Genomic DNA, 17,057 nt, shown 5'->3' with positions numbered 1-17,057 from the left:
TCATCAGGTGGCCAAAGTATTGGAGTTTCAGCTTCAGCATCAGTCCTTCCAATGAATATTCAGGACTGATCTCCTTTAGGAGAATGTCTCTGTTTTTAGTATGCTGTCTGGGTTGGTCATAGCTTTTCTTGCAAGGAGCAAGCATCTTTTAATTTCATGGCTGCAGTAACCATCTGCAGTGATTTTGGAGCCCCAAAATATAAAGTCTGTCACTGTTTCCATTGTTTCCCCATCTATTTGCCATGAAATGATGGGACCAGATGCCATGATCTTAGTTTTCTGAATGTTGAGCTTTAAGCCAACATTTTCACTCTCCTCTTTCACTTTCCTCAAGAGGATCTTTAGTTCCTCCTCGCTTTCTGCCATAAGGGTGGTATTATCTGCATATCTGAGGTTATTGATCTTTCTCCTGGCAATCTTGATTCCAGCTTTTGCTTCATCTAGGCCAGCGTTTCTCATGATGTACTCTGCATAGAAGTTAAATAAGCAGGGTGACAATATACAGCCTTGACGTACTCCTTTCCCAATTTCGAACCAGTCTTTTCTTCCATGTCCAATTCTAACTGTTGCCTCTTGACCTGCATACAGATTTCTCGGGAGGTAGGTAAAGTCTTTCACCCTACATAAATATTCTAGGAGTTAGGTTTTCCAAGTGAAGTAATGGTAAAGAATCCACCTGCTAATGCAGGGGATGCAAGAGGCTAGGATTCAATCCCTAGGTGGGAAAGATCTCCTGGAGGATGAAATGGCAACCCACTCCAGGATTCTTGCCTGGAAAATTCCATGGATAGAGAATCTTGGTGGGTTATAGTCCATGGAATCACAAAGTCAGACTTGACTGAGCATACCGTCATACTAAACTGATTTTTTATGTGTGTATTTTTAAACTGATTTTTTAAAAATATCTTTAATAATGAAATATTTTTCTCCCAAAGTGAAGTTCCATTTTCATCTTTTATAGAAGAGAAAGTAAAATGTATCTTATGAACATAATTTAAATATTTTGACTGTGGATACCATTTGATATATTTTCTCGTAACGAAATGTGCCCAGGCCAGGCCAGTTTCGCTTGACCTCAGCTGCAAGCAGGATTCTCCTACTGGCCCAGACTATTGTACCTCCAGGCATGTATCTTCCTTCTAAGTGCTAAAAATTCTACATCGCCTCTTCCCATCTGAGGAGACTGCCCACATTTCATTGCTCACTTACGTTTTGTCTGCTTTTATAAAACAATTACTGTTAAGAGTAAAGCTTACTACAATTGGCATATACTAGCAGTCCTCAAACTTTGTGTTGAGTCATAAACATTTGGAGGGCTTGTCACCCACTGTTGCTGGGTCCCAAGTCCTGAGCTTCTATTAATAATTAAGTAAATCTTGGCTGGAGTTCCCATGCTGCAGGCTTGGGGACCACTCACAGGGAATAGACATTGACTAACACACCCACCTCCTGGGCCTGAGAATAAGGTGACCTTCCCTGAGCAAATGGCCTCACAGTGGAGCATGAAGGGCACGGATCTACCTACAAGGATGACACATGCCTTGGGGGGAATTTGTATTGCCAAACAGCAGTTTTTCTTTCCTTTCTTCCTATATGCACATCTCAAAGGTTGTTTATATTTACTTGTGCATGCTAAGTCACTTCAGTTCTGTTTGACTCTTTGCAACCCCCGGACTGTAGATCACCAGGCTCCTCTGTCCATGGAATTTTCCAAGCAAGAATACTGGATTAGGTTGCCGTTTCTTCCTCCAGGGGATCTTCCTGACCCAGGGATTGAACCCATATCTCTTAAGTCTCCTGCATTGGCGAGGACATTCTTTATCGCTAGTGCCACCTCAGAAGCCACTTATGTTTACTTAATTCCATTTAAATCAAATTAAGTGAACTGTACAAGCCTAAAGCCACAGCATGGATGGAGAAATAGTTTTACTAAATTGCAAAGGTATTTAGGTAGTTGCAACTAGATGCATAATTCCTGAGAAAAAGCCATCCTTTTACAAATTTGTGACAACCCTTCCATTAAGCTCTGCATTATTTTTGTGGCAGATTCTTTATGTTTGTGACAGATCAAGAAAATCTTTCATTAAATGCTCCATTTTCATTACAGATAATAGAACTGTGTTCCTTGTTGCATATCTCAATGTGAAAGCATGAGGTATATAATTTGGCATTGGGAAATCGTATTCTGAAGGGGAGAAAGGAGAAGTCTGTGTGCATTCTATTAATAAATGTGATTTGGGGTATCATTTGATAAAACACTGCTGTGAATAAACTGCAGCCATAAACTGCAATGTTACAGTGAGGCAGGAGAAGGGATCGTGGGTCTGCCTGTTAGCAGGTGTCTAGCTACCTGTCTAGGTCTGTTTCCAGCTGCCATCGGCATTGCTGAGGTTTAAATATCACTGGTTGTGATTCTGACTCCTGTGAGGGGCCAGGCTTTGCAGGACAGCAGCAAGATTCCAGGAGTCTCTCAGCTGTCTGATAGTCACATTTTCAGGGGATACTGGAAGGTGTGATGGGTAACTGGTTGTCATGGAGCCCTTCTCTGCCTTTTCCTGAGAGGGGTCAGTACTTTCTCCCCAGATCCTGCCCTGCAGTCCACACCTTCTTCCCACTTCAGCAGGACTTTCACCTGTTCTAACTGAAGTTCTGAATCTCATAGAGGCTGAGAGGCCACCAGTAATAAATGGTATGATAACACAGTTCACTTCACATGAGCTTTTCTTCCCTGTGATAACATGTGCTTCACATTCTTTTGGGTTTTCCTTTACTTAACAGAGTATTTGGAGATATCATGTCCATATACAGAAGGCTGTCATATTATATTTAATGGCTTAATGGCATTTTATTTAATCAGCTCTATATGATGGTATGACATTCGTTTCTAATCATTCACTATTAACATAAAAAGAATGCTGTACTCCATATCCACATGGACACAGCATTTCACCCAACCATGTTGTCTATCTGTAGAACACATTCCTAGAAGCAGAATGGCTGGGTTGGGGTTTACATACATTTTTCATTTTAAAGAATTTGGCAACGTGTTTCCATTAATGAATCATGATTTCATGATGTTTTACCAACAGATTATTTTATCACACTTAATCCTGCCAGTCTGAAGGCTTGAGGAACAGCATCTTGATGTGTTTCCTTTCATTATACTTTTTTTTTTTTTATAATTGTAGACTGAGTGCAGGAGAAGGGGGTGACAGAGGATGAGATGGTTGGATGGTATTACCAATGCAATTGACATGAGGTTGAGCAAACTCTGGAATATGGTGAAGGATAGGGAAGCCTGGCGTGCTGCAGTCCATGGGATCACAAAGAAAGAGTCAGACATGACTGAAACACCTTAGCATGCACTCACATAAGAAATAGTATGGAGAGATCTGTGTGTATTTTCTCTAGATTTCCCCCATGGTATCACCTTACAAAACTATGGTCAGATATTACAATCAGGATATCGACATCAATACAGTCAAGACACAGAACTTTTCATCAAGACAAGGATCCCTGATCTGCCCTCACCACGCCCCCTGCTCACCTGAAACTCCCCTCCCCTTCACCCTTGATGCCCAGCAGCCATGAATCTCTCTTCCACTTCTATAGTTTTGTCTTGTCAGTATGTTACAGAAATTGGAAAGGTGTTTCCTGAGTTTTGGATGAGGATGAATGGCTTTCAATGTTTCAGATATTCTGTATGCTTTCCTGTGAACACCGACCTTCCATATTTTATATCAAGCTAACTGGTATAGACTTCATATAACTCATTAGTAAGAGACCTGTCCCTTGTTACAGCATTTTCTGTGTAGGACAGACTATTTTATTAGCTATACACACACTGGGTACCTATTATGATTAAATTTATTATTCTGTGATCTCGTGATGGTATATAGAAAACCTTTTCCCATTGGCAATTTAAAGAAAGTATCTAAGTTTTTGTCCACGTTTTCCAATACTTTATGGCTTTTCAAAACTACTAAATCTGATTCTTTTTTATTAGTAGTAGTAATAGTAGTAGTATATGAGTAAAGGTCTCCAATTGTCCCAAAAATTTTGTCCCAAAAATTTTTGACCATACATTTTTAACTAGTGCCCTCTCATGTGCTTTTCTATGGGCGTTAGATATTATTTGTATTTTGTATGCATTATTTTTATAAGTACTATGACAGCGTTTTTCAGGAAGTTAAAGAAATGTTCTGAGACTTTCCTAAAGTACTATAACATTATGAGGAACTAGAGGTTTTTATTTTTCTTCATAGTATTTTAATAAAGATGTTTTCAACAATAACAATATTGTTAATTTTGCACAGCAAACTTGAGCTAAAAATGAAAAGCTATGTTAATTCCAATCTGAAGCCAATTAATATAACCTGTTAATTCATTTCTTTACAGTATTGATTATAACAAAGTTAACTAGGATTCACTCTGGTTTCTTCCCAGATGGGTCCCTTACTTCAGATCTCTGAGCCAGATTCACGTGCTTTCAGCATGAATACGGCAGCACTAAAACTTTTTCTTAGAGAAATAATTAAAAGCAGATAGTCTGCTAACTTTTAATACTTAGACTGACTTATCAGATGAACAGTTCTTCTTATTTTTATTACATCTTATTCTTCATTTATGGGTACAAAGTTTCTTTTGGAAAGCATACATAAAAACTAAATTTGCATAACATGAAAAATGGGTCATTCACTCAAGTTCATAAAGAGTTGCACTGTAGTTTAGCCATACAGAAATACATCTTGCACCTATCGTTATATGCTAATCATAATATAGAAAATACGGGAAAGACCCTGATGCTAGGAAAGATTGAGGGCAGGATGAGAAGAGGGTGACAGAGGATGAGATAGCTGGATGGCATCACTGACTCAATGCACAGGAGTTTGAGCCAACTCTAGGAGATGGTGAAGGACAGGGAAGCCTGACGGGCTGCAGTCCATGGGGTCACAAAGAGTTGGACACAACTGGGTGACTGAACGATGACAATCGTAATATTTAACTGCAGAAATGCAGAGTTCCAGATGAAAAGATGCCCATCTGAATTCTTCCTAGAGTGTTCTTCTATTTTTTCAAAAGAAGTTGCCCATCCTCTGATTTTATCAGAGCAAGCTATAAATAATGGGATCCTTGTTTTCTTCTGAAAGGAACTGGTGGACCTTCAGCATGCCTACTGTAAGCTAAGCAGACAATACCAGGCAAAGACAGCAGAACTGACTCGCGCCAACAACCTCGTGGATCAAAATGAAGCCGAAGTGAAGAAACTGAGACTTCAAGTCGAAGAACTAAAATGGGGACTCAACCAAAAAGAAGACAAGGTACTTTTTAAGTGGAACACATTTTAGATAGATTCAAAATAGTATTTGATAGCATAGCAAAAGCATTTTCTTTTTTACTAGCAAATGGCATTACGTGATATAAAAACTTCACATTTAAAATTTGAAATCAACTAAAAAGCATAAGGAAAGAGGAAAGTATTACATAGACAACATGCTTGTTTTTTGTGGTGTTATTTGGGCATTTGTTACATGCGCCCTATAGCTTCAAATATGTTTCAGCTTGGGGGTGTGGGTGGGTGGACGGGGTATCATTGGTATCATTAAAACTTGATGTTTTAATGGAAATCAGATATATAGAGACATCCAGAGGAGCAGTTAATGCTGGAGATATAAATCTGGTGGTGGTCATGTGTTAATACACAATATTTAAAACCACAAGACTGGCTAAGATTATTGAACAAATAATAGATAAAATCCTTAGGACTCTTTGAACAAAAAGTGTTAGTGGCTCAGCTGTGTCCAGCTCTTTGTGACCCCATGGACTGTAGCCAGCCAGGCTCCTCTGTCCATGGAATTCTCCAACAAGAATACTGAAGTGGGTTGTCATTCCCTTCTCCAGGGGATTTTCCCGACCTAGGGATCGAACCCAGGTCTCCCACATTGCAGGCAAATGTGTCTACTAAAATGTAGCCCTTTCACAGTCCCTCCTGTCCTTCCTACACATTCACATAATAAATATCTCCTATTTGTTTTGCAAAAAAAAGTTGGTGTTTTAAGCTTTAATTTTACATCTTGTAGAAATATGATGTATGTTGTGATTATGTTATATATATCCTCTCCAGTGCTTTCTGATGTTCACAGAACGTAGGCATCTCAGTTATGTCATGAAATGTAAACTACCTAATGGTCTATGGCATGTTTAAGAATGTGATACCTTAACGGTACACCTGTGACCGGGAGGACTTCAGCTGCAGTTACAAAGAGAGTTTTCTTGAGTGAAACAGTCCCCCTGTCAGTGTGAGAGCATCCGTCACCCATGGAGGCAGCTATTTCAGATGGGGTTCCAAGCACTGCATCTGCTCCTGTCGGCCAACTTTCGAGGCAAAAATAATTAGTTCCCTGGTTAAAAAGAATGTTTGCAGATACTGCCAAACAGTTGGAAATTAAAAAAAGAAAATGGAAATTGTTTTTCCAAGGGGTGATTCAATAACAGAGCACAGTCCCCCTTTGAAGATTTAAGTTTTTCATCCAATCTGTTGCAGTCAAGCAAACCAGATCTTATCTAATAACATCCATGAAAATAGAATTATTTGACCAGTGTGAGGCTCATATATCACCCCCTGGTCTTACTATAGCTGACTTGTCCATGGGCATTTTATCCTTGATGTCTCTTTTTATGAAGACGTACATGTTCTTTTTAATGATGTACATGGGTGGTGAAGCTGGACTGTGGAAGAATAAGTCAGGAGAGGAATAGAGGCAGTCTCAAGAGAATGGTTTGGGGTTTTTATTTGATTGTCATCTTTATTCCTGTGAATAGTTTTGATATACATGCATTTGTTGCAGAAGGTGGTAAATAAACTTTTGTGTTTGCCAATATAAGCTTTAAGAAACTGCTTGGGACTGAATCATCAGGAAGGAAACTGTGATAATACGCAGTGTTCCAGGGCTAATGAAGTACTAGTTTCCAGAGATCCAATTCAGCTGTCTAACTGGGGAATGCTAAAAACATCTGTGGTCTTCAGAAGGCTTATATTAGTTGCCCTTCCCTGTAAGAGAATCAGTCTCCCCACATCATCATCAGTCTTGGGAAATGCGGCATTTGCTTTGCCCAAGAAGCAGAAGCTCCATGTGCCACACCATCTAGAGCTTTGTGAAACCAACATGCCTCTTCTCCCATGTGTCTTTTCCTGCCGTGTCTCATGTCATGAGGCCAGCAGGTCCGAAATTGACATCATTCTCTCAGCACGAATTCTGAAACAGGAAGGCTTTGGAGCAGAGCCCTTACGGACCCAGATTGATCCACATGGGTAAAACAAAAATCAATATTTATTGTGGTAAGCCACTGACATTTTGGAAAACTTAGCTAAGGCTGACTGGTATAGTCCTTCAAACAAAAATAGCCTGTCAAAATTACATGACATTGGCTCTGGTGCTATTTGCAGTTGGTGAGAAAGCTTACTGCAGGTGAGAATGAAGACAGCCCATTTTGTGGAGTCTCAAAAGCTTTGGTACATTATTTCCTGTAATGCCTTGGAAAGCAGATGATGGACAGAATGAGCTTGTGGTTTTTAGATGAATAGGTATGTGGCTAATATTTTTGTTTGTTTGTCTGCTACTATTGCCTTTGACAAGTGCCCAAAGGAAAGATGAATTCCGAAAAGACTTGTTGAATTTTCAAAGAGATATGTAAGGCAATACGGAAATTTAAGTACTTCTGTGACTGCCAGGGTCTGATTTTCATTTGCAAATGCTAAGACAGAAAACTGAGCTTGGCTTTGAGCAACGAACATTATTTAAGGTTGAGCTTTTAGGCAAGGGCCAATTTAGTGGTGTGGCTTTCAAGCCTGTTGTTAAAAGCTCTTCATTAAGGTCATTTTCTGTAAATCCTTGAAATTGAATGAAATGGCACAGGGAGAAGACAGATTGTGCCTCTCCTGGAATATCCCACAGATTCAAGGCAACTACAGGTAGCTCAGAGACAATCAACGCCTCCCAGAGAATCATACATGGGACAGCTGACCTGTGGAATTTACTGAAATCAAAAGAAAAACAAAAAGGCTGCAAGCTTTTGTGAAAAATATGCTGACAAATGAGTTTCCAGCCTGGGATAAAAGAGACTGATTTCTCAAGATTTAAAAGAACCTTCAATTCCTCCAAAGGTTGTGGGCTGAGCAATGCTGTCAACACCAGAACACAGGGAATAATGTCCAGAGCCGTATTCAAATATGGACAGAGTGTGTAGTGAGGAAAGACCAACTACAGAACAATGCCAAGGACATTAGAAAAGCAATGACTCGGCAACTGTTATCAGGAGGCTTGCTCAGCATGCATTAGGCTTAGTTGCTCAGTTGTGTCTGAGTCTTTGTGACCCCATGGACTGTAGCCTGATACGCTGCTCTGTCCACAGGATTCTCCAGGCAAGAATACTGGAGTGGGTTGCCATTTCCTCCTCCAGGGGATCTCCCCAACCCAGGGATTGAACCCGTGTCTCCTGGGTCTCCTGCATTGGCAGGCAGATTCTTTACCACTGAGCCACCTGGGGAGGCCCAGGCAAAACACAACTGCTTTCCCCATGAGCAAGACATGAGCTTCCTGAAATATCTGCCAAGTTAGATTTTATAAATAGCTTCTATTTCCCTTATCAGTATGAAAGTTTTTATTGTAATTTTCTTGCTGTAGTTGCAGTGTAGGATGTTGAGGGTATGAATTACTTGCCTTTTGAGCACATAGATTTCTGGAACAAAAGAAGGCATATTCAGATGTGAAATAGCAGATCTTCGAGGCCTAGGCTGTGGTTGGAAGGCTGCTTGGGTAATTTCTCTTGGGGAAGGAGTGAAAATGTATGGGTGTGTGTTTTATTACTTGTTGCCCCATCTGTGCAAGGAATACAGTTCCCAAGCATAAATGGTGGGCATGTGACTTGTTTGGCAAATGGAATTTGTGGGGCTTTGAAATAGAATCCTTTGGAACTATGTAATTCCTTGTGGATAAGTATTTGGACACACTTCATGTTTGACGCTTAAAAATAGATGTTGAAATATACGTTCAAAACATAAAATAGTTCAATGTTCTGCACCTCTACATCTAACCAGTTGATCACCAGAGGTGACTGATCCAAAGCAGGATCAACTTATATGGGTCTGTAATCGGGATTACTTAATTGAAGTTGTCGGTCTTCAATTTTTCTCTGATTAAAGGTCATCCCTCTTTCTGATGGCTGGGCATGAAAATATTCCTTATGGAAATAAGATTTTGCATTAGATAGCAGCCAACGTTTCTATAATTTGACTTATCATTGAGAAGCAAAGAAAATTCTGTCAGTTTCACTGCTGAGCTTTTTAATTTCACAGTAGCAAATTCTTCAAATTGCAATTAGTTGAGATTAATGTTTAATTGGAACTGTCAAATACAAAGTTCCCAACTCCCACAAGTCAACAAATTTTAAATAAATGAAAATGAGATATTAATCCTCTATACAGTAGAGAAAAATAGATATTTGGAGGCCTATGAGAGAAAACCCAGGGTCTGATTAAAGGAAGGAGCAAATTAAAAAATTCTTTTTTTGAACGAGTTGGTTTTCTTTAAGCAAATTACCCCCCAAATCTAATTTGACATGTGTTTATTAGAAGTTAAACATTCTTTTCTCATCATTTCATTGAAGTCTTTCTGAGAATATATATGATGGTAAAATTTAATTGAGACTTCACTACTGTAAGGCAGAAATAATTACATATATATCCACATTAAAATACTAAAATAACTGACCACTGTAATAAATATGGTGTGAAAAGTAGCCTAATGAATAATAAAATGATGCAGTAAGCAAAGTTAGTAAAGACCAAAAAGGCAGTACCTAAGAAAGAAGGAGTATAATATAAACAATTACTCTGACACATCGGTACTTTACACTGTATGACTAGTATTAAGAAGACTGAAGGACTGAATGAGATAGGCTTGCCAAGGACTATTTTAAATTTTTCAAAGCAATCCTATATCATATAAAGAAGGAAAAATAAAAGGAAAAAAAATCAGCTATTATCTTACCATCATATCCTGTTACTTCAATGTATATTAACTTCAAATGCCCAGGCAGTTTTATGCAGAGATGCAGTCATCATTTGCAAATAATATACTCAGTCAGTTACCATAGCTTTCTTGCTGCTGTGTACTTTTCATACTTGGTATTTCAAGGAAGGGCCTTGGATATAAATTATTTAATAAACCAACCCTTCTTTACTGAATCTCATTTGTATTTTTTTTTTCAACATAACTTTACCATGACTATTGTCATGTACAGTTGACCCTTGAACAACATGGGTTTGAACTTTGTGGGTCCACTTAGTAGGAAGATATTTTTCAATAGTAAATAGTACAGTACAACCCAGTCCATAGTTGGTTGAAAGTGCAGACATATAGGACCAACTGTAAGTTATAGGATGATTAACTTCCAAGTTCAAGATTCAAGGGTACAGACCTTTTATCCTCCACTGGGAAGAAAAAGTCTTCTAAGTGGGATTACATGACCCAGATAACCACGATGGTGTGATTACTCACCCAGAGCCAGACATCCTGGAATGCAAAGTCAACTGGACCTTAGGAAGCATCAACACGAACAAAGCTAGTGGAGGTGATGGAATTCCAGTTGAGCTTTTTCAAATCCTAAAAGATGATGCTGTGAAAGTGCTGCACTCTATATGCCAGCAAATTTGGAAAACTCAGCAGTGGCTACAGGACTGGAAAAGGTCAGTTTTCATTCCAATCCCAAAGAGAGGCAATGCCAAAGAATGTTCACACCACTGCACAATTGCACTCATCTCACATGCTAGGAAAGTAATGCTTAAAGTTCTCCAAGCCAGGCTTCAGCAATACGTGAACCATGAACTTCCTGATGTTCAAGTTGGATTTAGGAAAGGCAAAGGAACCAGAGATCAAATTGCCAACATCCGCTGGATCATGGAAAAAGCAAGAGAGCTCCAGAAAAACATCTACTTCTGCTTTATTGACTATGCCAAAGCCTTTGACTGAGTGGATCACAACAAAATGCGGAAAACTCTACCAGATCACCTTTACTTCCCTCCTGAGAAATCTGTATGCAGGTCAAGAAGCAACAGTTAGAAGTGGATGTAGAACAACAGACTGGTTCCAAATCGGGAAAGAAGTATGTCAAGCTGTATATTGTCACCCTGCTTATTTAACTTATATGCAGAGTACTCATGCAAAATGCCTGGCTGGATGAAGCACATGCTGGAATCAAGACTACAGGGAGAAACATCAATAACCTCAGATATGCAGATGATACCACCCTATGGCAGAAAACAAAGAGGAACTAAAGAGCCTCTTGATGAAAGTGAGAGAGGAAATTGAAAAAGTTGGCTTATAGCTCAACATTAAAAAAACTAAGATCATGGCATCTAGTCCTATCACTTGATGGCAAATAGATGAGGAAACAATGGAAACAATGAGAGACAGTGACTGCAGCCATGAAGTTAAAAGACACTTGCCCCTTGCAAGAAAAGCTATGACCAACCTAGACAGCATATTAAAAAGCAGAGACATTACTTTGCCAACAAAGGTCTGTCTAGTCAAAGCTATGGTTTTTCCAGTAGTCATGTATGGATATGAGAGTTGGACTATAAAGAAAGCTGAGCGCCAAAGAATTGATACTTTTGAACTGTAGTGTTGGAGAAGACTCTTATGAGTCCCTTGGACTGTAAGGAGAACCAACCAGTCCATCCTAAAGAAATAAATCTTGAATATATATTGGAAGGCCTGATGCTGAAGCTGAAACTCCAGTACTTTGGCCACCTGATGGGAAGAACTGACTCATTGGAAAAGACCTGATGTTGGGAAAGATTAAAGATAGGGGGAGAAGGGGACGACAGAGAATGAGATGGTTGAATGGCATCACCAACTCGTTGGACATGAGTTTGAGCAAGTTCTGGGAGCTGTTGATGGACAGGGAAGCCTGGTGTGCTATGGTCCACAGGGTCACAAACAGTCAGGCATGACTGAGTGACTGAACTGAATGAACAGAAGTGGGATTATTGAGTTAAAGAATATGAATATAATATGGCTCTTGATACATTCAGAATTACTAATTTTCTTTGCCTCTAAATGACAGGTCAAACTGTGGAAATATTGGCTGTTATGTAAAATCTTAACTGCATCTTAACTGTTGCAAAAGTGAGTTCAAATCTCAAGTGATGTATTTTAAAGCTAAAAATGTAACTGCTCAGTTTGCCAAGTTGTTAATTGGTTTACTCTCAATTTAAACTGCTTCTTTTTGTTAAACTCCTTCCTTAGTGTGGCCATTATTATTATATATTCTATATGTTATTATATTATTCCGTTCAGTTCAGTTGCTCAGTCATGACCAACTCTTTACAACCCCCTGGACTGTAGCATGCCAGGCCTCCCTCTCCATCACCAGCTCCTGGAGCTTACTCAAACTCATGTCCGTTGAGTCGGTGATGCCATCCAACCATCTCATCCTCTGTCGTCCCCTTTTCCTCCCACCTTCAGTCTTTCCCAGCATCAGGGCCTTTTACAATGAGTTAGTTCTTCGCATCAGGTGGCCAAAGTATTAGAGTTTCAGCTTCAGCATCGATCCTTCCAATGAATATTCAAGACTGACTTCCTTTAGGATGGACAGGTTAAATCTCCTTGCAATCCAAAGGACTCACAAGAGTCTTCTCCAACACCACAGTTCAAAAGCATCGATTCTTTGGCACTCAGCTTTCTTTATAGTCCAACTCTCACATCCATACATGACTACTGGAAAAACCATAGCTTTGACTAGATGGACCTTTGTTGGCAAAGTAATGTCTCTGCTTTTGAATATGCTGTCTAGGTTGGTCATAACTTTTTTCCAAGGAGCAAGTGTCTTTTAATTTCATGGCTGCTGTCCCATCTGCAGTGATTATTCCCTTATTGTAGCTCCATACCTACTCTTGATTTTTCTATATATTTTTAAATAATAGATTCTACTAGTAAGAGGACTTTGAAAATATTCAGTGATTCTTCTGTGTTAAAAGAGATGTAAATCAGGGATCAAGTAGTTCTTAGTCCCTGTGTGTTAGTTGCTCAGTCGTGTCTGACTCTTTGTGATCCCATGGACTGTAGCCTGCCAGATTCCTCTCTCCATGGAATTCTCCAGGCAGAAATACTGGATTGGGTAGCCATTCCCTTCTCTAGGGAATCTTTCCAACCCAGGGATCAAATCAGTTCTTTCGCATTGCCAGCAGATTCATTACTGTCTGAGCCACCAGAGAAGTCCTAGATACCTACAATTCACAAACGAAGCAGGTGAGAAGGAGCCTATGGTAACTGACAAGTAAAAGCTCTGTGGTGAGGGAAAGAAGAATCAGTTGACTTTGAGATGACTTTCATACTTCCAGGAGTTCATGGATTTCTTCATTGAACTAAGACTTGGTGTAAGTACTCAGCTATAGATCAAATATATTCCCAGTGTAAAGGTCACAGTCTAATATGATTGTCTAACCTGTCTGCACAATAAAAACCCTTTGGAATATTTTATTTTTTTCAACCTTAGATCTGCTTTTAAAAATTTATATTGGAGTATAGTTGAGTAACAATGTTGTGTTAGTTTCAGGTGTTCAACAAAATGATTTAGCTATACATATACATGTATCTGCTCTTTTTCAAATCTTTTCCCATTTAGTTTATTACAGAATATTGAATACAGTTTCCTGTGCCAACAGTAGGTCCTTGCTGGTTATCTGTTTTAAATAAAATAGTGTCTTTATGTCAAGGTCAAATTCCCAGCCTTTCTTTTTGGTAATCGTTTTGTTTTCTGAGGCTGTAAATTGGTTTCTGTTTTGTAAATAAGTTCAATTTTTTTTAAGATTCCACATAGAGATGATGTCATATGATATTTAACTTACTTCACTTGGTATGATAATATTTCAGTCCATCTATATTGCTGCAAATGGTATTATTCCATTCGTTTTATTTTTTAATATAAATTTATTTAATTGGAGGTTAATTACTTTACAATATTGTATTGGTTTTGCCATACATCAACATGAATCCATCACAGGTATACACGTGTTCCCCATCCTGAACCCTCCTCCCTCCTCCCTCCCCGTACCATCCCTCTGGGTCGTCCCAGTGCACCAGCCCCAAGAATCCAGTATCATTCATCGAACCTGGACTGGTGATTCGTTTCATATGTGATATTATACATGTTTCAGTTCCATTCTTTTCAATGGCTGAGTAACAGCCATTGCATAAATATACCACATCTTCTTTATCTGTTCATCTGTCAGTGCACATTTGGGTTGCTCCCATGTCTTGGCTATTGAATACAGCACTCCAGTGAACATGGGTACATGTATTCTTTCAAACCATGGTTTTCTCCAGATATATGTCCAGGAGTGGGATTGCTGGATCGTATGGAAACTATTCTTAGTTTCTTAAAGAACCTTCGTACTGCTGTTGAGAGCAGCTGCACCAATTTACATTCCCACCAGCAGAGCAAGAGGGTTCCCTTTTTTCAAACCCTCTCCAGCATCTATTGTTTGTAGACATTGATGATGGCCATTCTGACTGGTGTGAGGTGATATCTCACTGTAATTTTCACTTGCATTTCTCTTATAATTAGTGACATTGAACATCTTTTCATGTGCCTCTTGACCATCTGTACATCTTTGGAGAAGTCTCTATTTAGGTTTTCTGCTCATTTCTGATTGGGTTGTAAAAATATTAATACTCAAGACTTATCTCTAGTAGCCGTCAATTTTTATGGGTGGGGCCTGTGCATGAGTATTTTTAAAATACTTCTTAAATGATTCTGTTTTCTAGTGACTTATCAGAACCGCTGGTCTAAGGAGAAAAGACTGCCACCATTGAAACTCAAATTCATAACTTTGGTCGCCACCAAATACACACATTTACAGTAACAGATTTTACCAGTAGAGTATAAATGAAATGGCTTGCTACAGAAACCAGGCTTTAGTCCCTTGTAGTTTGTACCTGTATCATAGTAATTTGCAAAACTAATTGATATGATCTTCTAGTTTTGAGAGAAGTTCAAAAGATGGAAAATCACTTAAATGGAAAAAATAAGATACTATGAACAATGTAAGTTCATACTCAAAGTACTAGTGTTTTGCTAAATGCATTTGTCGGTGTGGCTTTACACTTAGTAATTATCACCTTAATCACCTTATTACAGTTTAGCTAATTCTGGCTTTGCATTTTAATGGTCTCAGTGTCAAAAAGGTGTATCTTTCCAAAAGTCTGATATCATCAGCAATGATGAATGTGAGAGACACTTTGTTTAAACCTTCAGAACATTAATTATCTAAATTAACAGTTGATTTTTAAACAAGCCTTTATTTGGAAGGGCACAGACCTTTTTTCCTAGCCCTAAATATATTTTGGGGAAATCTCATCAACTTACACTCTGCTAATTTTAAGACTGTGAGAATGGTGATAGACTGAAATTTGAATTTATCTATGAAAAAGATGTGGGAAGTGTTTCAGGTTAAGGTTAAAAATAAATAATAAAGAGGCCAGGTTCAGGTTCATGTGGGGATAGAAGTGGTGACCAGTGATTCAGGATCTGAACTGAACTGCAAAAACCAGCCTAGTTCATTTATTACTTCCTGGATGAGATGGTTGGATGGCATCACTGACTCGATGGACATGAGTCTGAGCAAGCTCCGGGAGTTGGTGATGGATAGGAAAACCTGACGTGCTGCAGTCCATTGGGTCGCAAATAGCTGGATATGACTGAGCGACTGAACTGAATTTCTCTGTTAGATGTTAGAATACACCTGAGTTCTTCCCCAGAAGAGGTTTATAGTGTTGCTGGGGATAGCCCAACATAAATGTTTGAAGTTAAATGTGTAAAATCAGTGTCAAGATGGTGGTATTTATAGGATGCAAGAAAGAATTGGCCACATTTCTTTTCCTTCCAGTGCTTAAAGGCTATTTATGTGTTCGTTTTAATTATTTATCATCTGACACCTCAACTGGAATAAATGGGCAAAGACCAGTACAGTTGTGCCCCTAAGTGGGCCAGCTGTCAATAAAACTGTCCATTCTCTTCTCCAGGAGATCTTCCTGACCTAGGAATTGAACCCAGGTCTCCTGCATTGCAGGAAGATTCTCTACCATCAGATCACCAGGGAAGTCCAAAACTGTCTCAAGTGCCCTTAAAATAAAGACATCATGGCACGATAACATGAGCAGAAGTCTTGCATCCTCATCGCTATACACAGCTAATCTAAACCCTAATAAATCCTCTTTCTGTGGATAGTTTGAAGAGTACCACTTCCTGCAATCATTTATCATGATCTTGCTCTTTCTTTACCCTACCACCAGCTAGATTGTCCTTAAAGGGATTTAGGACAAGCCATCCCAAGTACTCTTGCCTGGAAACTCACATGGACAAAGGAGCCTGGTAGGCTGCAGTCCATGGGATCACAAAGAGTCAGACATGACTGAGCAACTTCACTTTCACTTTTCACTTTCATGCATTGGAGAAGGAAATGGCAACCCACTCCAGTGTTCTTGCCTGGAGAATCCCAGGGATGGAGGAGCCTGGTAGGCTGCCGTCTATGGGGTTGCACAGAGTCGGACACGACTGAAGCGACTTAGCCGCAGCAGCAGCATCCCAAGTTGTGCCACTCTGGCATGTGTATTATTTAGAACTGAAAACACGCCCAGAGACTCAGAATTTTGAACTGCCCCTCTTACTATCTAAAATAATATAACAGCTTCTCCTGGCCTTTACTTTCCCCTTAAGCCTTAGACCCCTACCTCCATTTCCTTCAGTCAGTTCAGTCACTCAGTCTTGTCCATATCTTTGTGACCCCATGGTCTGCAGCATACCAGGCTGCTATCCATCACCGACTCCTGAGAGCCTGCTCAAGCTCATGTCCATTGAGTTTGAGAAGGCTCAAACCATCCAACCATCTCATCCTGTGTAACCCCCTTCTCCTCCTGCCTTCAGTCTTTTCCAGCATCAGTGTCTTTACCAATGAGTCAGTTATTCACATCTGGTGGTCAAAGTATTAGAGCTTC

General features: G+C 39.4%; 1 protein-coding gene across 7 annotated transcripts in view; it reads left to right on the top strand.

Moving 5' to 3' along the window:
• Positions 1-17,057, top strand: part of CCDC102B (coiled-coil domain containing 102B) — a 357,152-nt gene that overhangs the window by 222,108 nt on the left and 117,987 nt on the right. For all 7 annotated transcript variants that reach the window (XR_011252448.1, XM_069569169.1, XM_069569171.1 and 4 more), the window contains exon 7: positions 5,151-5,321. Coding sequence is in view for 6 of the 7 variants with exons in the window: in XM_069569169.1 (XP_069425270.1) it covers positions 5,151-5,321 (171 nt within the window). In the remaining variant the exon portion in view is untranslated. The remainder of the gene's footprint in view (positions 1-5,150; positions 5,322-17,057) is intronic.

The sequence above is a fragment of the Ovis canadensis genome, chromosome 23 (genome assembly GCF_042477335.2).
Source record: "Ovis canadensis isolate MfBH-ARS-UI-01 breed Bighorn chromosome 23, ARS-UI_OviCan_v2, whole genome shotgun sequence".
Taxonomy (NCBI): Eukaryota; Metazoa; Chordata; class Mammalia; order Artiodactyla; family Bovidae; genus Ovis; species Ovis canadensis.
The sequence above is the reverse complement of the archived record's forward strand: the minus strand, read 5'-3'. Positions and strand labels throughout refer to the sequence as shown.